The sequence below is a fragment of the Condylostylus longicornis genome, unplaced genomic scaffold (genome assembly GCF_029603195.1).
Source record: "Condylostylus longicornis isolate FDR11 unplaced genomic scaffold, ASM2960319v2 ptg000163l, whole genome shotgun sequence".
NCBI lineage: Eukaryota > Metazoa > Arthropoda > Insecta > Diptera > Dolichopodidae > Condylostylus > Condylostylus longicornis.
Window position 1 is genome coordinate 1,046,103 of NW_026578131.1, and position 26,324 is coordinate 1,072,426.

General features: G+C 30.5%; 2 protein-coding genes across 2 annotated transcripts in view; both read left to right on the forward strand.

Annotated features, from left to right (window-relative positions):
- The window catches only part of LOC129616159 (uncharacterized), a 44,513-nt gene extending 20,511 nt beyond the window's left edge, over positions 1–24,002 (forward strand). Inside the window, exons 3-6 of the mRNA XM_055531646.1 lie at positions 18,835–20,071; positions 20,970–21,153; positions 21,546–21,748; positions 23,926–24,002. Of these exons, the coding sequence (XP_055387621.1) occupies positions 19,234–20,071; positions 20,970–21,153; positions 21,546–21,748; positions 23,926–24,002 (1,302 nt within the window). The 5' untranslated portion in view covers positions 18,835–19,233. The remainder of the gene's footprint in view (positions 1–18,834; positions 20,072–20,969; positions 21,154–21,545; positions 21,749–23,925) is intronic.
- LOC129616197 (uncharacterized) lies at positions 2,371–3,272 on the forward strand. Its single transcript, XM_055531700.1, has 2 exons — positions 2,371–2,474; positions 2,546–3,272. The coding sequence occupies exon 2, from the start codon at positions 2,573–2,575 to the stop codon at positions 3,041–3,043; it is 471 nt and encodes a 156-aa protein (XP_055387675.1). The 5' UTR covers positions 2,371–2,474; positions 2,546–2,572; the 3' UTR covers positions 3,044–3,272.
- Positions 24,003–26,324: the final 2,322 nt, after the last annotated feature.

A 26,324-nucleotide genomic window follows, 5' to 3' on the forward strand; every position in this document is an offset into this window, starting at 1 on the left:
CTCTGAATTATTGGGATGAAAAGGTCCGGGTCGACCATTGGAAAAATTGCCCATTTTTTTATTATTATTTGAATGGATGTCTCTTCGACTAGAACTAGCCACATTTGTCGTCCAAATTTACGGCATAGGACACGCTCTTTTGATGCTCCAAAACGGAGTGCAAGGTCTGCCGTCTCTACCTAGAACCGGTTGCAAAGGTAGAGCATTTCGGACGGCTTTGTGATTCTGGTGAAAGTCTCGCGGCTTGGGGTGGGGATGGGAATCATAAAAGATTCTACGGTTCGACCTGTTTATTATACCACAAAATAATCTAAATTTATTGGATATCTCGATATCTAGCTGAAACACACATTACAAATAAAAATTTATTCACACGTATTCATTCTGGTTTCTATATTTCCACTTGTGCATCCACTTTTATGTGAAACGAATTGTTCCACAGTCAACATACAGGCTTTGAAATACTATCCTTTTCATATTCAACGGGAACGAGAATGATGGACAAAATTCTTTGTGAATTCGCGAAATTCTCTTAGCTGAGATTTTTATATTCATACGATTATGACTTCACTTCCCATGATTATTGCATTTTCTAGTTTATTGTCTCTTCTCTTTAGTTTATGACCATAATAAAAAAAAATTTCACATATTGCACGCATTTAATAAAAATATTTTATTAAAATTTTCCAACCAAATTATACAAAATATTGTAACCTTCCCTTTAACAAAAAGTATTCGTCATTATTAATGTTAATTCTTTGGATTATTAAAAAAATAATACACAAATGTATGTATATGTATTTTATTTGAATACTTTGTTTATACATAACGTATACAATATGTATACATGTGAATAATAACGAAGAATGAGCAGAAATTGTTGGTAGATCCCATTATTTTATTCTTGTCAAGCATAATGAGTTAATCCTTGTTAAAAGATATTTTTAATTTTTTGTTAAAGAATTAAAGCATTATACAAAAATTTAAAAGAATTAAAAGAATAGAGAAAATTAGGTTTAAAGAATGTTTTGATAAATTTATGAAATGCCTACCATACCAGGAAAACACCCAAAGCAATTATGGTAATGGACAAAAAAGCAACAATATTGAAAATGGTCTTCAAAATTTTTTTTTATAATTTTGACTATCTGACCTTGTCTGTTTAAACTTCATTTTAATATAAAATACTTACACCAACATCAAATGAATTTTTGAAATTTATGTTACATTTGCGTATAATTTTTAATATTTCGAATATTAGCGAAATTGAAATTGGGTAGGTCTATTTAAAATATTCTGTTGGTATGTAATACTCTGCCATACGCAAAAATTTACCAAAACTCGATTCTGAATTTTGAATACTCGTAGCAGGCAACTGAGTTTAATTTAAATTAAAATAAGTTAAAAGTATCGTACTAAATTTTATTTTTTTTATGAAGAATTTTTGGAAAGTGACACATTTTATTTAAAAATGTTGCATATACTTATGTGTGTATGTATGTGGGTAATTTGCATTTAAAATGCTTTTTCTATGTCCGGAAACTTTGACACAATTTTTTTCAAAAATTAAAATTAAAAATTTTAAAATTACATGCAATTTATATTAATTTGGGAAATTTTTTAATAAAAAATTTAATTTGTTTGAATAATTTGTGCCGCTAAATAAAATTTTTATCCCAAATAATAGAACCCTGCAAAAAAATTCCATACAAAAGAAGTTGTCCGCACTTCAAAAAAAAAATTTCTTTAAGAAATAAAAACAAAAAATTATACTACGCAACAAAAAATGAGGCAGCCTGGCGCCAACTGCATTGCTAGACTCCCGTTATATCACGTATTTGAAAAAAAATTTGATCGAGAATTTAATAATTTTTAAGCGAATTTAAGTGTCCGGGATTTTTTCTTCTAAATATTTCCTGAGTGTTATTTCAGTTTGTTGTTAAAACAAAAAATTAAAAGCTTGTTTCTTAGTATTGCAATATTTATAATAGAGAGTGTAATTATATTTAAATACAAAAAAATATTATAAAATTGATAAACAAAAATAAATAATTTCGGAAATATCAATATTATGGTAAGTAGTGCATTTTGGTAACGAAAAAAACTCCTGAGTGTTATATCATGTTAACTGTTTTTAAATGGTCTAAGTATATTAAAATAATTTTTTTTTTCAAATCAATCTTATATTTTAGTTTATTATGTATCTTAATCAAATTACAAAATAACAAATAACCTTTTTTATTTTTAAAAATTTTCAATATTTACATTTTGATGTATGTAAAAATTTCCTGAGTGTTACTTTTTCCCATATAAAAAGTTTTACGAGAAAAAAGTGTTAGTGTGATTTTTTTTTACTTTAATGCCAGAACGAGAAAACATAAGTTTTCAAACGCGGAAATTTAAAAAAAGATACCGCCAAAAAAGGAAATTAGATTGGCAAGAGACGAAAAATACAAAGAAAGACACAACCAAAGGTATGTATTTGTTGATATTTTTTTCTTAATATTCTCCAAAAATTAACTTATTCAAATGTTTTAATTGCAAGAAATGCCAATAGAAAAAAATCGGAGATATGTCTAAAAAGATGCAACAATATCAACGTCAACTGTGGAATGAGCAATATAAAAGAAAAAAAGATAAAATAAAGAAAGATAGAACTAATGCGGCATTAAAGTTAAGTGAGTCTCAGCGCTATTCCGAATCAGTGCTGGCGTCGCCAGAAACCCTCCCTTCTGAATATCTGGAAAAATCTCCTACAATATCTGGAAAAGAGACTGCTAATGGTGACAAAGGAACTAAAGAGATAAACGAAAATTTGGAAACAAAGATTAAAAGAAAAGCCAAACAAAATAAGAATTTAAGACAACAACTATACCTATTTCAAAAGGAAATGGAAAACTTGAAAAGTAAATGTAAGTTAGATATTGATAAGGCAGAAAAATACAGGAAACGATGTTCAAGGCTTGCAAAAACGTGTGACGCATGGCTTTTGTGGCGCATGGCTCTGATATCCCAGATGCACATGCTTTTTATAATAGTCTAAAAGGCAAATTAGATGTTAAGTTATTTTTCGTTCCTACAGAAAACCTTCCTGAATACACTAAAAAATTACCAGATGGTATAAAAACAATTCCTGGAACGAGGGACATTCATCAAATTATATGTTTCCAAAATAGTAAAATGATGTACATAAATCTTTCTTGTTTTTGTAAAACGAATAATTGGATACAGGGAAAAGTATGTGATTGTCATAAAATGAAGGCAAAGGCGTTCGACATGTTACCCAAAATACAAAACAAAAGTAGACGTAAATTTAAATATAATGAAATTTATACAGATTTAGAATCTTAAAAAGAAAAAATGCAATTTTATTTAACAGATATACATATATTTCTTTTTCATTGCCTCTTTTTAATTTTTGATTATTTTTTGAAGAGACTTTAATTTTAATTTTTTATACATTGAAATACTTTAAGTCTTTGAAGCAAATATTGAAATATTTTTTAAGTTTTTGTCATGTTAGAAGTTCTAAATATATTAAAAAATAAATTTTTTATAAAAATAATGTTTTTATGCTAAGTTTTATTTCTGCCTTTCCTGAGTGTTATAAAATTTCCTGAGTGTTATCGTATTTCAAGCTTTTGAGAATAAATAATTTTAGGTTTAAATAATTATCAAGTTAAATTTGTATTATAGGATAAATTACTCGAGTATAAAATCTATCTAATAAAATAGTTTTTTCAAAAAAATTTTATTTTTTATAAAAAATATTTAAATTTAGAAAAAATTTAGCAAATTTTTCAAGAGATAGAAACAAAAATTTCTAATTTTTTATTAAATTATATTTGAATATTAAAAAAATGGGTTAACAGATTGAAAGGTTTTGTATTACTAATGCTGGTAAGACTTTGTGAAGGTTGAAAAAATTATAGCAGTCATTCGATTTTTTTAAAATACATTTGATAACACTCAGGAGTAAAATTCTTACCTTTTTTCATAAATCTTGAAATAAATCTGAAAATTTTGTCTATTCGAGTGTCCCATCACTAAATTCAAAAAATTTAAACATTTCTTCACTCTAAAATACCTTTCCTACTTTTAAAAAGTTAAATCGTAAAAAAAAAAAAATTGCAACCGAATGTACATTTTGAATGCAAATTACCCATGTATATTTGTTTTGTTTTAAGGAAAGCCTCATTAAGCATAATTACTTTACATTTTCATAATTTTTTTCAAAGTACATTAAAATTATACGGAAAAGGGAAAAAATTAAAAACAAAAATTTTTTTAATGGGAGAAAATTGTCCTGGCATAACAAAGCAAAAAAGAACAATACAGAGAATTGAGAAAATTTTGTGACATTTTTTTTGGTTACTAATTATAGATATTGCTAAAATAAATTAATAATTTTAATTTTAAAATTTCAAAAATGTTGCGGTTACACCTACATAATATTGTTATAAATATTTCGCAGTAATTAATTGCTTTTTGCAATATTGGAAATTAATTTCTATGAACTATCATCGACAGTATTATATTATTGCTCCACGCTTTGATACTTGTTGGAAGTTACGGACGTTCCATTGTGTTATTCTTGTCCTTATTCGTGTTCTAATGTTCGTTTCCGTATGAGATCATTCGTATTTCTGAGGGTATGTTTCGGTAATCTATTTATACTGTCTAAGCAAATGATCGGCCTTCTGTAGAAGTTCACATTTGACGAGATGTCGTTGCGGCTACGCTCATCCCAGACGTTTAGTTGCTGACTTTTAGATGTTATGCCAGTGTTATATGTATTATGGACATATCTTTTTGTGTCCATATATATGTCCATACATATGTCCAATGTATTATGGACATTTGTTTTTAACATAATTGTTTATAAAGAATAAACTTTTATATTGTTTGTTGATGCTGCCGTTCATATAGAATATTAAATTAAGGTAATATTTCATATTGAATTTATACTGATATTATACATTTTTTATTGATACCGTTATGGATTTAACATCGGATATTCAGTGCGGATCCCATGGGATTTGAACTCACCGTTGAGTGCATTACTACTCGGTTACTGGGGTCATATATACAATACGTTCAGGACAAGCTGGATTTCGCCCGTATTAAAGTTGTGTCGATCAAGCGAAAACACTTGGTCAAAAAGTCAGTAGAGTGCAGAGCACCACTATACATGCTCTTCATCGATTTGAAGAAGGCTTTTGACACAATTAGGCGCGATAAGAAAGCACTAAAAGACAAGGAAACCCAAGGCGAAATAAACCGTGTGATTCTTACTTACAGTCACCGAAGTCACTTACTTACAGAGAAAGTTTGTGAGTGTAAAGTTACACAGACAAAACTAAGGTGACAAGCAGACGTCAACAGCTTTTGGCGTCAACGCGTTTTCCTGACCCGGAGATTCTTCGGAATCACTCAAATGCGGTCATTGAACCGAGGGCATCCTGGCCCAGGAGGTATGACTGACAACGATCCCGTCTGGGCTTCACGATGGGCAGGGTTAGATGGGCTATTTTCTCTTTAAGCCCTTCAAATCTCCAGGTGATGACGGGATATATCCTGCATTTTTACAGAGGGGTTTCCAACATAGAGCCAGTGCACTGTTGGAAATTTTTCGTGCCAGCTATGCGTGGGGTTACATCCCTCAGACATGGAGGGTGGCTAAAGTGACGTATATTCCGAAGGCGGGTAAGCGACCAAGCAACCACCCAAGGTCTTTCCGTCCAATCAGCCTTACTTCTTTTCTGTTGAAAGCAATGGAAAAAGTAATTGATAGATTTATACGGGAAGATGCACTGGGAAGCAATCCCTTGCATGAATCTCAGTACACCTATCAGTCGGGAAGGTCTACTGTACTCTCTCTGCAGAGTCTGGTGGGGGTCCTTGAAAACTCAGGGCAGGGCTAAAGTTGGCGGACACGCGTGTATATGCAACCCTTGACCCGTATTGCACGGTGTTCCAGGCCGAAATACATGCAATAGAGATCTGTCTGAGAATCAATTTAGAAAGGGGGTATAGAAACCGCACCATCTATGTGTTCTCGGACAGCATGGCTGCGCTGCTGGCGCTTTTTTCAGCTCAGGTTACATCCAAGCTGGTCTGGGGCTGCCTTGCTGCACTTATGGAATTGGCATCGGAGAACATAGTCACGCTCATTTGGGTGCCGGGCCATAGTGGTCATGCGGGCAACGAAATTGCCGATGAGCTGGGTGCCGACACGAAAGGGTCGTTATGCGAAGGAGTTCCTTTCGGCGTGCTCCAGCGAATTCACCGCAGAGCTGGGATGAGCAGGAGCCGGGTTCGCACTATTGCGAATTTCTTCACGGGGCACTGCCCGGTGAAATACCACCTGTATAGACTGGGGAAGTCGGACTCCCCCCTGTGCAGATTTTGTGGGGGTGGTGATGAGACCGCCGTGCACATTTTCTGCTACTGTCCGGCACTGGCTGTTCGGCGCCGCAATTGTCTTGGACATGGGTTCCTAAGTGTTCGGGAGCTGTTGTCCAGTCCCTTAGGGATATCTCCGGCTTTGTGGTTGGGTCGGGGATATTATAGGCCGGAGCGTGGGGAGGCTACAATAATCAAGAATGGCTGCGGTGGCTTGGGGGTTACTCCTGTCCCACTCGGTGGACAGGAGTAACCCCCAAGCCACCCACCCCTTAGACAAATGAAAAGAGACTTTGTCCCTTAGACAAATCAAAAGAAGAAAATGCAGATAGATCGGACACCCTAAGAAAATTGTATTAAATTAAGCATTAAAATCAAGCCGACAGTAATTTTTAATATTTTAAAAATAAGTAAATTAAATTTGATAACCGACTTTACTCTCGCAAACCAAGAGATTTCTCAATTAATATCATCTCTAAGTTTTCATAAATCGCAATAAAATCATTCTGTTTTAATGATTACAGAACATAAAAATACAATAAAAAATTTTCTTAACATAAACACGATTTTCTTGTGTTTCACAGTTCATTTTACGACAACTTGCCTCTCCCCTTTATAAACAAAATACTATCAAATATTGTACAAGTATAACGAAAATACAATTGTCTTGATCTGTAAAATAAAATGATTTCCTTATACAAATATTTGCATATATTTAGGCTTTATTCTATAAATTCATACTACATACATATTGTATAAAGCATAAACTCTAATATTATGTAAAATAGGCTTAAAATAAAATAATTTCGAATTTAAATAAATAGAATGAAAATGGAAATCATCAGACTGCGTATTTATATTAGAAATTCAAATTGAAAATTTTTACATTTACAAGTAGCATACATACATATATACGCATCTATATTTACGCGTGACAATATGTTAAAAGGATTTGCACGAATGAAAATTTGAAAGTGAAACCTAAATTTTTTTTTTATAACAAATTAAGTGTGCATGTATGAATGTATATTTAACCTTCCATATTTGTAATTTACACAAACATTCTGTAATTTTTTTTATATTATTAGTTTTGTCTAAATTTAGCTATTGAATAAATATTTAAAAAATTGAAAAAAAATATTAGAAAATTTCGTTCAAAAAAGCATGTTTTTGAAAAATTTTCTCATATAGTACCTCCAGGTTTCTATACAAATTTGAAATAACGTTAAAAATAGATAGAATTAAAGCGTTTCAATACATAATTAGGACGTTTTAAAGAGTCGCAAAGAGTCTCCTCAAACTTTTCCCTAGTGATGATAACAATATAATCAGCGTGTGCTTGGACGCCTATATCCGGGCGGCCAAGTTCCTCAAGTAAGCCATCCACCACCAAACTCCCCATCAGTGAAAAAGAACTCCACCCCTATCCTGCACATGCTCACCGTGCTCCACTCGACTACAGTTTCTTTAACCTTGTAGTGAGCATCCTGGACATCCAGAACGACGTCGTGGTATCCACGTCCATGGTCTCTCTATCGCCTTGTGCAAGGTGTTATCGAAGGCCCCTTCAATGTCCAGAAACGCACAGAACGCCACCTCCTTTTGTTATATTGTTCTGTTCAGGGTGCTCGTCAGCCCGTAAAGGGCAATCCCCGTCGATTTACCCACCTGATACGCATGCTGACTGCCGCTTAGCGGCTTTCATACTAAAACAGTGGCCATGATATGATTATAAATTAGCTTCTCCATTGTCTTCAGTAAAAAAGAACTGAGGCAAATTGGCCTGAATGACTTGGGCACCATGTCTCTCCTTTCCACCTTAGGGATAGGAAACAAATATGTAACATAAGGTTTACATAATTTTATTTTGAATTTAAATCAGCAAATTATAAAAATATGTTTTTTCTTTAAATTCAGCAATTTTCATTTTTGTGGCTTAATTTTTTAAATGATTTATAAAGAGAAAACACAATCACTGATTTGAAGTTTCATTGAATAAATGCAAATTGTACAGTAACGGCATCTAGTTAATAGCTAAATAGTTATACTACACAATTTAATCACAAGCAGTTTGTAGCTGAATGGTAACTACATCAATATTTCTGCAATTTCGATGTCAGAGATGCTTTTATATTATCACACACTTATTAATTTTGAAATATAGTTTTGCGGTTAACCTTTATTTTAAGAACCAAAATTACAATAGCCATGGTTAACGTTGACTAAAATAGTTTTTCTAATTTATCCTGGAAATTGTTCAAATTCCAGGATCTAATTAAAAAATACCAGTTAATATTGTTGTTTTTCAAGTATATGAGAAATTATACAAGAAATTTATTTTAATAAATTTTTTTTTAAGTAGCCTCTCTTTTTTGCTTTCTATACGAATATTATTTTGAATGTTTTTCATCAGATAATTAAAATGAAATTTTGTATTTTAATTAGTTATTACGTTACAGGCAATCATGTATGTATTGTTAAATAACAATATTCCAGTGCAGCCTTAAAATGAGAAAAAAAAATTTGAAAAATAATTAAAAAACCTTATGGAAATATCCAGGCCCTTAAATAAATTTAACGTTATTTCAATTAATCTAAATGAATATTTTAATCCTACATTATTGTTCTTTCGACCGTAAAACTATAAAATTGATTGTTTTCATCAGAATATTATTAAAGTCAATGGTCCATTCACTTTTTAACAAAATTTTGTTTTTGGGGATTTTCAGGAATTTAAAACAAAAACATATTGTTTACCTACAAATCGTGTAGTATGTAGTAATTGTGTATGAGTGATAAAAGAACGTGTGTTATTTTTATGTGTTAAATTTTTAATTTATGAAATAATATGTAGTTAATAGTTTATAACATAATATTTCCATTCTCTTGTCAGAATTGCGAAATTTATTTTAAAATTTATTAACAAATATGAGAGTTCTACAGCGCCGTATTGTAATAATTTCTTCAAACCACTGCAGAACAGACGGATGGCGTTTATAAAGTAATGAATCAAAAATTTATTAAAAATTAAAATATTTTTGTTCTTCTCAAATTGGACTCGAACAAGTGGTCTACTTTATGAAGAATTTAAGAGTTTTCACCTCAAATTTTTAAAGTGAAATGTGCCAGTTTACTAACAACTAGTTCGATTTATTGCAATTTTATAGAAAAATCTCTTTTTATAGGAAATCCTAATCGTACATTTAAAACCGACGTGTTCTGAATTTAAAATTTTCTCTTATAAATGTCATAAAACTTTTGTATGTTTAAAGTACAAAGTTTTAGATCATAAAAGTAATTTTTGATTCAATAGATTTAAATAATAAATTTTATTCCTTACTTACCTTTACAGCACAAAACTTTTCCTTTAAATCATCAAAGCATACACAAACTTAATAATATTGTTTTCCTTAAATTTCGGAAACTTTTTCAGGAATTTCTTTAAAACCTCCCAAAATAATTTTGTTGAAGGCAAAGAAACTCAAATAATGAAGTCACGTTTTAGACTAAAATCAATCAAATTCACAATTGATTTGATTTTATAAGAATTTTATTTACATTTTTAAATCTAAGAGAAAATAAATGTTTATATGAAGAACTTTTCGTAATATTTTAATGTACCTATATACATACAGACATACAGATAGAAAAATTGGTTATTTGAACTAAAATACGAAAAGAAAAATTCGGATATTCAACCGGGGAAAACATTTAAAAGCGGATGTATTGTTTACTAAAAGGATAATTGAATTTAAGAATTTTTAACAAAACTTTCAAAGGTATTTTGTATTTCTTGTTTTTCTTTTAAAATTGATTTTAATTTATAAATTTTTATTTTAATTTTTTAATTCTTTATAATTTATAAGGTGATAAAAATAAGCGAGCAAAGCAATGTTACACTTAAAATTTAACAATTTATAGCAGAACGCAATGAAAATCATTTGATTACTGATTTTATCGCCGAATCTTCAATAGAATCAACATTAACATTGAATAAAGAATGACATAAAGGAATTCCTCTTTGACAACATCCAATAGTTAATAAAAATAATTTCGAATGCTTGAAAGGCTTGTCACACTTAGCTTGTGACTTAACATAACTTATTTTAACACAGTTGGTGGTCACACCAATAAAATGAAAGTTTTAGATATAGCCTCTTTTTTTGGATAAAAATAAATTATTTTCTCTGCCATCTTAATTAAAATTTCCAATTCGGAAGAATACACAAAACATAATCTTACAACGAAAATATTTTTCACAAATAACTAGGTAAAAAAAATCTGATGTGGTCAGCACATAACCGATCCCAATGTGTATTGTCTAATTTAGCGAAAGTGTTACAGAAGATTATGAAAATTCGTTTTAAACAGTTCTTTCCAATTTCAAGGAAGTTAGAAAGCGCTTTGTTAACATACTTAGAAAAATACATTTCATTGTGCCATTCGAATTCCTTGAAAAATTCATTCGCTGTTAGTTTCGGTAACAATCAGAACTCAAATATTAAATTTCAAGAAATTCCATCGATCTGTTCCGTAGATATGATAAGAAATGTAAAATTTCACTTCAATTTCCGAACCCTGATTTTTCCAAAAAAAGTTGTAGGTTAAAAAATTGGTTGATTTTTACTTTTTATGTTCGGAAAAAGGTATAGTTATCAGTACCCGATATATCCCAAAAGTTGATGAATCCATATATTAAATGGCCGAAATTTACTCACAAATAAAATTTAATTAAAATTGGTTCAGACGAACCTAAGATACACTCTTGCACAAACATACTACCAGACTGACATCTCTCTGAAAAAAGTTTATTACGCTTCCCTACCATGGAAAAGTACGTTCCCATCGAAAACTCATATTATTCACCATACATTCATACATTCATACATACATTCATACCATATTATTCACCATACATTCATACATTCATTAAACACCATTTCCCTTATTGCTGTCCGTAAGAAAGTAGAAGAATTTTGTAAAGATTTATTCTACTGTTTACTCGGGAATTTTTTATGCCCGTGTATTTTTGAATATCCTCGTGCTGTTTGTCAGTGCTATTTTCCAACTTGAAAATTAAAAAAATTTTAATATTAAAAAAAAAATACACAAATTTTTTGTCAAAAATGAAAAAAAAACAAGAATTTTTTCTAAGTCTATATTTTTTGTAAGTCTATATTTGCGACGACAACTCCATTAAATATAAGAACGTTCGTATATCCGTGAATAAATACTTTTATTTGTATATATATACTTGGTGTCCCAAGATGACTTAATTATAGATTTTCGTTTTATCTTCCCCCTAGAGAGGGAAAATATTTTTTTTTTAATTTTTATGTTTTTTTTTTCGTGACAAAAAAGTTTGACTGAAATTTTTTTTCTCGTTGTTTTGGAATTCTTATTAAATTAAGAACCTTATTACCTTTTTTCCTTTTTGTTGGTAATGAGGTTTATTAAAAAGTTCAAATATTATTTAAAATAAAACAAAATGCTTCCTTAAATAAGACGGCACAAAATAAAGAGAAAAACTTCTGTAATTTTCAATTGAAATCATTGGGTCCTTTAACTTTTTTAATATAAACAGGACTTTCTTTTTTCGTTTCGCTTGACATTTATACCTACTCGGAGATCTCAAAAATCAACCAAAGAAATATCCTTAATTAATGGAACATCATATACTACATTCAGGTCCTTTTCAAATAACGTTAAAATAATATCCTTGTTCTAATTAATAAAACAACTTTAAAATAAAAGTATGGTCAGGAAAAAGGAATTTTCACAACTTTGAATCTGTGTTTTCCCTTTTGTTTTTCTGTTTTTTGTTGTCGTTATTTCTGGTATTAATTGACATTGTCAGGTTAATAAAGACAAAAATTTTTGATTGTAATGTGCTTATTTTAAAAAATGAATGTTTTGTTTTCACTCTAATAAAAAAGAGACAGCAATATAAAAGAAATATTTCAAAGTAGAATGGGTTGAAGAAATTCAAAAAGCTTTTCCATGTTGATAAACAAAAAAAAAATTTTTTTTATTAAAATTTTTTTTTTTGCATAAAAAACACGTGAATTCAAAATATCATCTGATATTAAGGAAAAAAATATTAATTTGCAATCATATGAAAAGAAGAACGAGAAATTTTGAATTTGTTTAGGATCAAAGGGTTGTAGAGCTGCTGCTAGCATGATAAAGCTATAAAATGAAAATTACAAATTAATTGAGTTTTATTTAAATTTAGTTTGAATGGAAAATCATATTGGAGAACGAATTTATAATGTTCAGAGGGATTATTAAATTTATTAGGGAAATCTTTTAGGACCTTTTCATAAGGAAATCTTATTTTTTAGGCAAATCTTCTATGAAAATGAAAATGAAAATTAGGGATGTTATTCAAAATTACAAAATTTTAAAAACTTCTTAAGATTTTCTTAAATAACTTTGAATACTTCTGTTATTAATAAAAGTCCTGTTGCAAACTGAGCATCAAAAGTATAAAATTTTGGCTGTTCTATAATACTAGAAATTAAATTCTCAAATTTTCTATCATAATTCATAATTTTTTTTAGTGTTATATTTATTCACCAAATTTTTAAAATAGTTCACGTACCCTACTTACATAATTATTGAATTTATTTTATCTTCCCGTTTTCCTATATTCGCGTACAAGACTTATACGCCCTAAGAACGCTGAAATCAATGAACGCTTTGTATTGAAGTAGATCTTAGTGAAAAAATTGTTTCTCTAGGAACGAAGTTTCCTTCCTTGTTATTCCCCCTCCATCCCCACCTTCCTTGCGGTTATAGTTTTCGAAAATCCAAAATTCCGAATCCTGTTTGGACAAAAGCGCAAATATAAAAGAAAATCACTTGATATTGAATTTTTACAAACCGGTGAAAATTTAAAATTTTTATTACAACAAAATTTCTTTCTGCCACTTGCTTGACCTGAGCTATTTCACAACAAATACGGAAAAGAACGCGAACTCAAGAACGTTACAGTAGCTTCCTTCATTATTAAAATTAACTTTTTCTTATACAAAAACTAACAACCTTAACTATGTTAATTAGTAACCCAAATCCATCTTGATCGAGGTCTTCTCGGATTTTACAACTACTCTACTATAGCACAGTAGAGTTTAAGAAGCTTCTTCTTTATATAATTTTCAAAATATTTTATAAAATTTTTTTAACTTTTATTTAATCTTCTGTCATTGTTTTTAAAAAACCAAAATAACTTATTTTGTGTCACTCAATAGATTTTATTTGCTCTAGAATTCATTCCATTAGCACAAGACAAAACACAAAAAAAATATGTAGATTTTGAAAATTTTGTCATCTTAAAAACTTATTGACATTCTTTTCTTTATTTTCCTCTATATCCTTGTATTCTTGTGGATGCGGTGTACCAAGATGTGGTAGACAAAGGCATTAATCAAATTGAAACATAATAAAATTTGTGGAAAATTTCAATATTCGTTTTACAAGAAAATTTTAAATTTTATTGATTTTTCTTGACTTATTTCTGTTTTTCTTTTTTAAAGTGCCATTTCTTGTGGCATTGAACTAAAAATGAATAACAAATTTAAGTAATTTTCATTAAAGCTTTTCAATGGAATGAGTTTTTTCTCTAGAAAAATGATTAATTTGTTTATTTTTTTTACGTTAATTCTGTAGAAGAGAACACAGTCTTTAAAATTAAATTATTATCAGAAAATTCCAGTTTTTCCTATATATTTTTTGTACTTTTACATTAAATTTTTAAGTCCGTTTCATAAATTTATTAAGAACACTTTCACGTGCGATCTTATCACTTATTGCGATCGCAATTGGCATCCTCACTTTTACGGATTAATAATCTACTTTCTGCTTAATCACTTTTTTAATGCTAGATGCAATTTTATAGTAGTAATTTTATGCAAAATATTTTTGTTTTTAAACATTTTCATTTCTCTTACAGTTTATTTAAACTTAAAGTCCTCATGAATTTTATTTAAAGATCTAAAATGATTCAATTGCAAATATTTTTGTATCAAATTTGAGCAATTCGCACTTTTTCTGAGAAATGAAAAATCAAAGTAGATCAAATCTTTGTACATTAAAAGCAAAAAGGAAACATACTTTGCTTAAACATTTTTAAGGATAAATTATAAATCACAGGCAGAGAATCGATATTTTACCCGAAATCAAATATTTTTTGTAGGACTGGTTCTTTTTTCTTATTAAATTTTTTTTCGTTTTAAATCATTAAAGGCATGAAAGAGCTTTGTTTTGTATTTTATATTTTATAAAAGAGGTTTTTGTTTGGATTTTGTTTTCTTAAAAATGAAAATGAAATAAAAAAAAAATAAAATTTTTAGAGAGCAAAGACCAAAAAATAACAAAGGAAGTTTTCATATAAAAAATTCTAAAAATAGAAGGCGTCATGTGGCAAATAAAATTGAAGCCCTTATTTTATATTAGTTATTTTTCAATAAGGGAGATGCCACGAAACGTTTTGACGGGAATGTTTTGAAAACTTCTGCAATTTATAAGGAGAATTATGAGACTTCATCCGGTTTTATGTATATAGCTTAAAGCTAGCTTAATTTGAGACTTCGAAATTTGAATAATCAACTTCTGAAAATATTTAAGTAGAAAACCTTATGTTAATTGCTTGCCATGTCATTCTGTAAAAATCCATGTCATTCAAGATAAGTGACATAAACACCTCGATCTTATAATGTGTGAAAGAATTGTTTCCAGAAAATGTACGCAATTTTTCTAATACAAAACATAAAATTGATTTAAGGACATCAAATAATTAACTTGTTACATTTTTGTTTAGTGTTACATTCAATAGTGCATGTTGTGACCTCATAAATTTAAAAATGATTTATAATACGTTATTGAAACCTAAAAATATTTATTAAGCTATAAAATATTTATTTTGTTGGTTGACAATTTATTGAAAATTAATGACATCATTGTCCTTATTTCATATGACTGTTAAAAATTAATTACCGAAAATGAACAAAATTAATTTGTCCCATCACACCCTCCTCCCATTATCATACTTTATAATCATTGGAAAAACTTATAATCATTGGTATAAAAACGACCTACAAAGCATTAATCATGAATTAATCAAAATGTCAATTTTCTATTTTTTAACTTTAACAAATCAATCTTCGGCATGGTCTTCCAAAAAATGAAAATATTGAATTTCATTTTTGAATTTTTTCTATTTTTCCTAATTCTTTTTATTTTTCTTATTGAGGCGGAATATTAATTATTACAGAAACGAATCGCTTGACATAACAAGTAAACATCAAAAATAGGGTGGCAAAAAAACTGTTTTGAATAATGAAATTATTAAAATATGCTTAGCTATTTAATATTTAACAAAAAAACAAAAATTAGAATTTAAAATAAAAGAATTGATGTTATTTACAATGTAATACTGGGCCGCGATAAAATCATAAAATATTACAAAAGATTGTAAAAAATTTATTCAAATTACATGGACTGAGCTAAAAAAAAAACCATTTTAAATTCTATTTTTATAAAAAAAACAAGAACACAAGAAAATTAATATTTATAAGATAACTAAGAATCAATTGAATAATATGAAAGTAAACAAGAAAATTTGACGTGAACGTTACATAATCGATCGCATTATTAACTCCTTAATAGTTTTGCAAAGTTTTGGTAGGTTATTAGGTACCTAAAACGTAACGTTTTTAGTTCAAAAAAGTAAATGAAACCAAAATACATGGATCTAGACTTATAAAGAGAACTATTGTTGAGCCGAAACTTACACTTCTCTTCGTCTTTATCATCTATTATTCATGAATAAGGGAATAGCGGCATGATGCGAAAACAATTATTGATAAATTCTGCTCATGTAGTGAATTACGTAATATTATATCGGGATTCTTATGGCCTGTTAAGTCCACTAGGCAGTTTTAATCGAAGAATTATGCTCAACTCAATTGTACAATCGCTATTTGTATCGAATCAAAGTAAATATGCTTACTGGTAACAAAATAGTTAATATTTGGCAAGCGCTTTTTGATAGTAGGATGAAGGTACATAGATTACCAAGCAGGATGAAGATGTTTTTTAAATGTCTGATACGGCTTTCGTTAACACATAATTAACTATGTTTCTATATTTTGGGAAATTTCAGGTCACCCAGTGGGAACACACGTTATCAGATGGTACGCAGATGGGTCAAAATCCAGCCTGGGGGCAGGTAAAGGGGTGCTTGGGCCAAGAGCCAAATCCTCCGAACCTATGGGAACTTTTCCGAGTGTGTTTCGGGCCGAGTTGCACATCATTGAAATGTGCGTGCGGCTCCGCCCGGAAAGGGGGTTTTGGGGACAGGAGATAATGATTATTTCAGATAGCCGGGCTGCGATCGGAGCGGTGAACTCGTTTTCAGTATTCTCCGCGGCAGAATGAGGGAGTCTTGAGAAGCTCAATGAATTAGGCAGGCGCAACCGAACACACTGTGTTGGGTGTGGAAGGAAATGAAGCCGCTGATGCGCTTGGAAGGAAGGGGGCAAATACACTTCTTCTTGGTCCGGAACCCGTCTGCGGAGTCGGACCACATACTATTCGTTGGGAGTTAAGGAAGGAATCAGAAAGAAGGCGGTCGGAGCGCTGAAGAAGTCTTCCGAGGCTGCGGCAAGCCAATGATCTTCTGGGAGATTATCTGGGAGATTATTCTGGGAGACCAGAAACGATTTAAGAAAATTATAGGGATGGGCAAGAATCAGGTGAGAATCCTCGCCGGCATTTTGACGGGTCACTGCAGGCTTAGGGGACACCTCAGTCGGCTGGGCCTGGAGAATGGGGATACTTGCAGATTCTGTGGAGAGTATGTGGGGACCTCGGTGCACCTCCTGGGGGAGTGTGATGCTCTTGCTTCTAGGAGGGGGGAGGTGCTGGGGGGCTTTGCTCTAACGGCGGCGGAGTTACGGTTTTTCAGTCCCCACAAGTTGCTTAAGCTCATCAGGAGGGTGGGTCTCAAGCACGTGTTATAGGGCATGCCCCACAATAGATAGGGAGGGCGGCGCACAATAAATCCTTATACGTGGTCGTGGTGCACTGTTGCCCCCGTTATTACAAATCTACAAATCTACAACTATGTTGGTCTCAACAACAACTGAATGCGGTATGAATAAGGCCGGCTTACCCAATAAGGCCGGCTTCAATTTTTCATCTAAAACTTTCTCGATAACGGTTTCATGTTTTTCCTTTATTAAGCTGTATGCCGATGTTGACAATGTTTTAGCATCCTAAGAAAATTAAAAACCAATTGTATAACTTCAGTATTTTAAAAACCTTGAACTTCTTCACAAAATTCATTTATCCATAAATGAACGCCTCATCTCAATCACAAATCAATTACAATATTTTTTAAACAATAAATTTTCAATTTATTGTTTAAATTTCAAAATCAAATGGACTTTCAATCCTCTTGCATGCATGAAAAATTTAAATTTTCATAATCACAATTTCACTCCAAATTAAATTTTTTTCATTCTTCAATTTTTTCTTATTCTCAGAAATATTATGTGATAAATATGAGAACCTATATGTATGTGTATGCATGTATGTCATACACATAAATTTAATACAAGTTCGATTGCATCATAAAATATCGAAATAAAAAAAATATTTATTATTTTTTTTGATATTTTATCCTATTCATAATAAACCCTAGGAGAATACATGAAATTTAAAAACAAAATCACAGTAGAATAACAGTATGACTGTCAGCAAAGTAGAGCTTATAAATTGGCTCGATTATATAGCTTTATAAATAATATAAATATAGCTTTATGCTGCGCTTCATCCAAGAAGTAGGTTGAAGATTATAAAGAACGTAAGAACTGAACGCGCTGAAAATATTTCCACTCTTGAATTTTGCAAACGCTCTCTTTTGGACTGAGATGTCGAATTCCCAGAACAAAATGAACTAGTTATACGAACTGTAGTCTTTTTTAATAAATTTGATATTAAGCTTCTAATTCATTTTCGAGCAACTATTCTGACAAGGTTAGAAACGGGTTCGAATGTGCAATTTTTCATATTTATGCTGATACAAAAATTTTCTATTTCCTTTTCACTTGTTCTTCATTATAAAAGATACTGAAAAAGAGCATAAGATCAAAATTTATATAAATTTACTTACACACGTATACATGCATACATTCCCTTACATAATATGTTACAATGGTCTGTTGTAATGCTACATAAGCCTAAAAGTAATTTCCGTTTTCATTTTGAATTATTTTCCTTCAATTAACAACTCAAAAACGCAAAAGAAACCAACAAACTGTAACAAGAACACGACAGTAAATTTTCATCATTTCTTCCATTTTTTTTTCATACATGATGGACTTTTGATTTTTTATTCTTTTTGTTCTTTCTTTTTTCAAACAGAACAATTTGTCAAGTCAGCATCAACAAACCAAAATTTCTTTGAATGTAATAATTGAAGTAACAATAATAAACTTGTGCTTGTATACACAAAATTAACGCCACCTAGACACTTCTCTCTTCAACAAATCTGTGATTCTTCTCTTTGCGAAAGTATAAATACAAATGTTTTGTATGCATATGTCAACTTCAGGAAAAACTTAAGTGAAACAAAAAGAAAGGAAAAATGAACAAAAATGATTTCCAAAAATTCTAAAAAATCATAAGAATTGAAAATCTGGTCAAGAAAAATTTAAAATCAAAATTAAAAGAGAGTAAGAGAGCAACAACCAAAAAAAGCATCAATAACAGTGAAAATTCATTCATTTCATTAATTGATTTGATTTTCTTGTTACGGCAGCAATGAAAATTACATGTCAGCAATTCTTCGAAAACCATCATCTTTCAACTATTACAAAATCAATTTTATATCAACTAAGAAAAATAACACTATCATCGCCATCACTTCAAGGAATTCTAACGCATAAGAATCCTAGTAGTAAAAATAATAACAATAAGTGTTGTAACAAAAGAAATGTTAATAATGATGGTAATAAGAGTAATGTTAAAATTAATATCCTTGAAAGAAGATTTACGATTAATAAAATATTTCAAATAATTATTATTAAAACAATTCCATTTTTATTATTATTATCAAATAAATCATCATCAATAACGCAAGAACAGTTAATGATTATATCAAAGAAAACAGCGAAAAATAATCGAAAATCATCAATATGTCTACAGAGGTCATCAGGATCAAGTTTTACAACAATAATATTGAAAATATTGAGTATTTTGAAAAATTTCTCTTTCATCAAAACATTATTTATGCTCTTATTCATTTTAACTATAAGCGATCGATGTGATGCTGGTTGTCGTGGAGAGCCCCCAGAAGATTGTGAATCAATTTGTACATCAAATCCATATACAGATCCAAATGCTAATTGTACTTTAACAGCATTAGTTTTAGCACCAAATAGTACATTCTATGAGGCGTCATTAACTAAGATACACCCTATTTTAAAAATTGCTGAAGAACGTGTTAAATCATTAAAATTGTTACCACCACAAATTAAATTTTCATGGATTTTAAGAGATGATAAATGTGATGCTGGTTATGCATTAATCGGTGCAATGGATGGTATTGCAAAAAATTGTTCTCACGTTATTTTTGGTCCAGCATGTGATTATCCATTGGGTAAGAAATTTCACTACAATTTTTACAAATAAATTTGTTAGTTCTAGTTGTTCCAAATTATATTAAAAATCTTTAGCTCTATATTCTTTAAGTTATCAACAATTTTGTATTATGAAAGACGGCCGCCTTCTAGCTGATTCCTTTTTTAATTCAACAAAATAAATTCAATTCTCCGAGGGCAACCCTGCTATCCGACCTAAACATTATTTCCTGTCCGCGATACCTTCTTTCAACGCTGAATTCAATGAAGTGCACCTTGGCCTAAAACACGTGCAGTTCGAATAATTTGGTTCTTGGCCAAACCACTTCCATCCACGATTATAAAAGTTACCAACCACTTTGAATTAATATGCATATTTTGTCTTGGGAGCATATTCCAAATTCACAAATTTGATGCTTGAATTTTTAAGAAACAAAAGTTGTAAAATATTACTTATTTAAAGCCTGCATTATAATAAATTTTCTTGTTAAAAATTGTGTTCAAATTATCTTTCGATAAAACAATGTGCTTCAATCAATTCATTTTAATACAATAGCATCTTAGTTCCCAAGTTGGCGACAAGCATTCAAATAAAAACTTAGCAATTAGTCCAAACTTTTTATCTTTTTTTTCCAAAAGGACGAAAAACAAATAAATTTTTTACGTCTTTAGTTTTTAATAATTAATTAAATTTATGATGATGACTCATTTGTTAAAAATAAAATTACGAAATTCTGTTGGTCTGATCATAATTTCTTAATTAAAAACACAAAAACCTTTGATAAACCCACCTTTGAAAAGAGATTTTTTTTATGACAAATCACCTATAAAAACTAATTAATAATCACCTTTTATATTACTTTGTTTATTTCATTAATAAATTAATTTTGTAATTAAAAATCCACTTTTTCAATGCAGCATCCGTTGGTCGAGTAGCAAAGTATTTCCATTCAGAAGGAACACCAATACTATCAGTGGGCGGATTTACATATGATTTTCAAGAGAAAAAAACAAGTTGCAAGGATGAATTTTATATGCTTATTAGAACTGGAATTGTAAGTTTTCAATCAATATCGGAATTGATAGTTTCCATTATGAAAAAGTAAGTATTTTTTGTGAATATTATAAAATTTTTCACTTTATATTTATTTGCTACCATTAGGAAAACTCCTACTTCTTAATGATAATCAATTACAAACCCAATCGTTGATCGTATATTGTTACAAGGGGCGACCAGAACCCGTTTGAAGTTATTCTTACAATCTATTGACTCCATGATTGAAAAAAAACCCGTGCCTTACAACAATTTTCTTTTTTCTTAGACAAAACTGTACAGCTCCCATTTTTTACCATAACTATTTGACATTAATATCGGCTAATTCTTTAATATTTCCCTCCTTTCTCATAGTATGAATTAACAATTACGTTAAATAAAGTGTGTTCCGTACGAACAAAATTTACTCATTTGAACTTTTTATTTTTTTAACATAACAGTTACAGCTGGAATCATACATTGCTGTTATATAAACGAGATGGTCAAAGAAATGTTGCCGGCTTACATACATGTCAGTTAATGATGAAAACATTAGTTGAAGTCTACAAACATTTAAATGTTACATATTCTCCATTTGATTTAGATTCCGGAACAAAAAATTTAACAGAAGATTTACAAAGTGAAATTGGAACAAGACATGCAAGTAAGTACATTTAACTTGTGTTTCCGTTTTTTTTTCACATGCTTTTCGGTTGGTACTGTTGCTGTAATTTTTTAAATTTAATATTACAAAGCTTTTTAACAAATACTCCCACCGATGGTTTGAAACTTAGAAAAATAAAAGCTACAAGTGGGAAGCATAGATATTATAATAAACTTTCTGGATAAATTAAATTAAGAAGCTTTTTTAAAAAATTTTTGGTTTTAGAACATAAAATTTTCTGGTTTGTGTCTACACTATATATAAATTTCAATTTAAAGGTTCGAAAACAAAATTATTTTGTATATACGGTTTTGTTCTCGGGGTTAATAAAATCTTTGTTGTGTAATTTTCCTACTTAATTTTTAAAATTTAGTTAAAATAGTAGGAAGAATATTCTTGCCAAGGTCTCCATATTTGTTAAATAACGCGATGGACTTACATTTAATTTATAAATATTGAGGTTTTCAGTGTTGTTTTCATAAATTATTAAAGGTATTATAAGAATACGATATTACGATATTTATAAATTAGTGATTACGGTATTTTAAAATTCTCTAACTAGAACTCCTTAATAACAAAATTTTCTATAACAATCATCTTGTAGTGACTTATTAGTGAATCACAGCATTTTTTATAAATAATTATGAAAATGTTTTTCATTCATCCTAATCAAAGGCTTCATTTTTTTATTAATGGATTTTATTGGTACTTGTGTTAAAATATAAAGGCAAACTCCTACCTTAAACTACATTCTATACAAGAAAAATAATTTTCCTATAAAATCGAGATTCTTAATGAATTTTTCTAAGAATCCTATATTTGCCATCTATTACAACATGGTACGAAAATCAATGAAAAAAAGTGAAGGTGATTTTTTTACTCTTTTTCTTGTCGCCTATTAACAAATTAAAATCATTGTTCAATTAGAAACCTTGAACATGTTGTTTTCCTTTATATTTTGTTATTGAAAATAAATAAACCTGTCGCATATACCTACATACACACTATACGCTATACTCTACCTCATATACGATAAAAATTTCAATCAAAGGAAGCTAAGAATATTTTTAAATAATTTTTTTACTGGATTTTGCTTACTTTTTTAGCCATAACCTTCTTAAAGATTTTTTGGATGAACACAATTAACAGAATACTCAAAAACCTAGTACAAAATAGAAGGGAAAACTTTATTCAGCTTTCCATAGGCCGACAAACGAGAGAAGTTGAAAAGATTTCCTGTTAAATTAATTGAAGCAATTAAAGGAAGATTTTTTTTTCATTATGTTTTGTATTCGTAGTTTATATAAAAAAGAAAATTACCGTAACTGGAACCGAAATTCGTTGATTTTGTTTTTTCTGATTAGGAAATAATTGCAACAAAAATTTGTGATAATTAATTGTAATTACGATGATAAGTTAATTTTTTGGGTCCTATATAAAATAAGTTGGAAAACGACAAAGTAATTTTAGAAGCAGGTCCCTTCTGCATGGTTTTCTTCAAGTTTTTTACGTAGATTCTGTAAGAGAATAAAAAAAATTAGTTGATTTTCATTGAAAAAGGCACTTATTAATATAAATTTAGTGACTTGTTAATGATTGTTCATACACTAAATGGTCAGTCAATTAACCTACCAAAGGAAAGGGAACTAGAAACAAAACTAAAAACATTGGAATCCTAAAACAGATGCACCTATCTGTTGAAGAAATTCAGTTGCTCAAACTCGTGATTTTCTTTAGAATTATTAGGAAACTTTTAAAATGGTGTAAAAAGGATAAAATAATTACTTTATGGCTTAGAAAAATAGTTCAAATTCGTGGATGTTTCGTGAATTTTATTTAAACCAATTTGTATTTTACAAAAATATTTCATCTTTAGTCTTACGAAATCCCTTTTCCCATAATACTTTTTTGATGCTAAATATTAATTTAACGGAAACGCATATACAAAGACGCGTATGAGCTCATAAAAAATCCCATAAAAATAAATATTTTCTTCATCTTATCTGCTTTACTCCTTTACACGCTTATCATGTTATTCTACTGAAATCATGCAATATTCACAAGTTTTTTTTTTTGGAAATCTCGGATCAGTCATAACAAAACTCATCATGAAATTTAAGTAAAAGGTCAAAAATTCTTTTTGAAGAAAAAAAAATTATTTTTTTTTTATGACAAAGGTCTTTGCCCAAATACAATTGATTTCGTTTTTAGTCCCAATATATTAAATATTTTTCATCCTTCTGTTATAACTTGAAAATTCTTATACGCAATCCATCTATTTTCAAAATTTTTATAACAAAATCCCATCACACAACCAATGATTATAATTTCATCGTTGTTTTCTATTAAAGATTCCTTATGAATATTCACGTACATTAAGATATTCTATTTTATAAATGCAGATAAGGATATAATATATATCTACAAGGATATTAAACGTTTATATAGAAGAATTGAATTTTGTATTCAGTAAACGTTTTACATTCTTTTCATATTTATTCCCCCTACCGAAATGCCTTTTAATATAATAAAATAGACCATAAAAATAGAATCATAAAGTATACAAAAGCACTAGTTTTTATCGGTCTCATCAATTTAGCAAATTAGTCATTCGATTCTTATTTTCTGTAATGTCATTTATTAAAATAGAAAAATCGTCAATTCTCGTGGCAAAAATAAATTTTATTACCAACTTGTTTGCTATTAAAATTTGCGTTTATTCTAAAGAAAAATAAGATTCTACTTAAGGTTCTAAATTTGGATTTCTGTAAGTCGGCGCATATTGGTTATGTTGCCTGGAGATTTTCAATTGGTCCATCTATTTCTTGTTAAAAGCTAATAAACACTGTTGATAAAGTTGAAAAAAACTGCAATTGGAATCAAAAAAGCAGCATATAACAAATATTGTTAATTCATTTTAAAATATTTATAGTTTACTGAACTTCACTAACTGTTATGTCTTCCAAAATTTGTTATTTACTTACTCGTTACTAAATAATCGAAACCAAATCGCACTAACTTTCCGCGAATTCAATTAGCCTAAGAAATTAAATAAAAAAATTGCATATTTTACGGCAAATACTTTGTACTATATCTTGTTTAATTGTAAGGGCAATCAAATTGTAACTGCAAAACTAAAAATTACATGTCTTCTAGAGTCGTAAAGTATATTGTTTCACGTTACTTAAAAAGTCGAATCATACAAGTATCAAGTATTACCAAACAAGTTTGATTTATTTTTTGTATCTCAAAATTTTGTATTATACAAGTTTGATTTCTATCTCTGTCATAGGTTATAATCAAGGCGTATACATAACAAACATTGCTCAGTTTGATTAAAATTTGATTTGTACACTACATCGTATTATCAGGTTGGGGAGAAATGGAGTCGGAATAATCGGTGTGAGAGATCGGGGTCATCTTGTCGGGCAGGTTCCGCTCCTATCGATGCCTCGCGACGACATGGTAAGGAGGCACAGCTTCGAGAAAAATTTTGCCTCGTTGCTGAGTAACAGAAGGGACTGGGAGCGTGACTTTTCGGGCCGCCCAGATGGGTCAAAGACCAGTATTGGGACGGGTGCGGTTGTATTTGGACTAAGAACCAAATTCTCCGAACCTATGGGAACTTTTCCGAGTGTTTCCCCCTGGAAAGGGGGTATCGGGGACAAGAAATAATGATTATGTCGGATAGCCGGGCTGCGATCGGAGCGCTGAATTCGTTTGCAGTATCCTCCGCAGCAGTATGGGGCTGTCTTGAGAAGCTCAATGAGTTAGGCAGATGCAACCGGGTCACACTGTGTTGGGTGCCGGGCAATGTAGGCGTGGAAGGAAATGAGGCCGCTGATGCGCTTGCAAGGAATGGGGCAAACACACCTCTTCTTGGGCTGGAGCCTTTCTGCGGCATCGGACCACATACTATTCGTTGGGAATCAAGGAGGGAATCAGAAAGAAGGCGATCGGAGCGCTGGAGAAATCTTCCGGGGCTGCGGCAAGCCAAAGAGCTCCGGGGAGATTATGATCAGAAACGATTTAAGAAAATTATAGGGATGGGCAAGAACCAGGTGAGAGTCCTCACCGGCATTTGACAGGTCACTGCAGGCTTAGGGGACACCTTAGGGCTGGGCCTGGAAAATGAGGATACTTGCAGATTCTGTGGGGGGTATGGAGAGACCTCGGTGCACCTCCTGAGGGATTGTGATGCTCTTGCTCTTAGGAAAGGGAGGTGCTGGGAGGCTTTGCTCTAACGGTGGCGGAGTTACGGTCTTCTGGTCCTCACAAGTTGCTTGAGTTCATCAGGAGGGTGGGTCTCGGGCGTGTGTTGTAGAGCATGCCCCGCACTCGGGTAGGGGCGCACAATAGATCCTTATACGTGGTCGCGGTGCACTGTTGCCTCCGTTGTAGAAATCTACATCGTACTATATTTGAATGGAAAAATAAAGCACACTTTAATTCTAATATACAAAAACCTATGAACTACATTTAACCTCTAAACTCTGCCTGATCTTTGAATCAACAATTTAAGAATTTTCTGTCAAAAACGCAACATATACTTGTTAGTACGAGTATATCCGAAAAA

What these genes read in the sequence shown, in the direction of transcription:
- LOC129616197 (XM_055531700.1), top strand. Translation starts at nt 2,573, where the DNA reads ATGTCTAAAAAGATGCAACAATATCAACGTCAACTGTGGAATGAGCAA.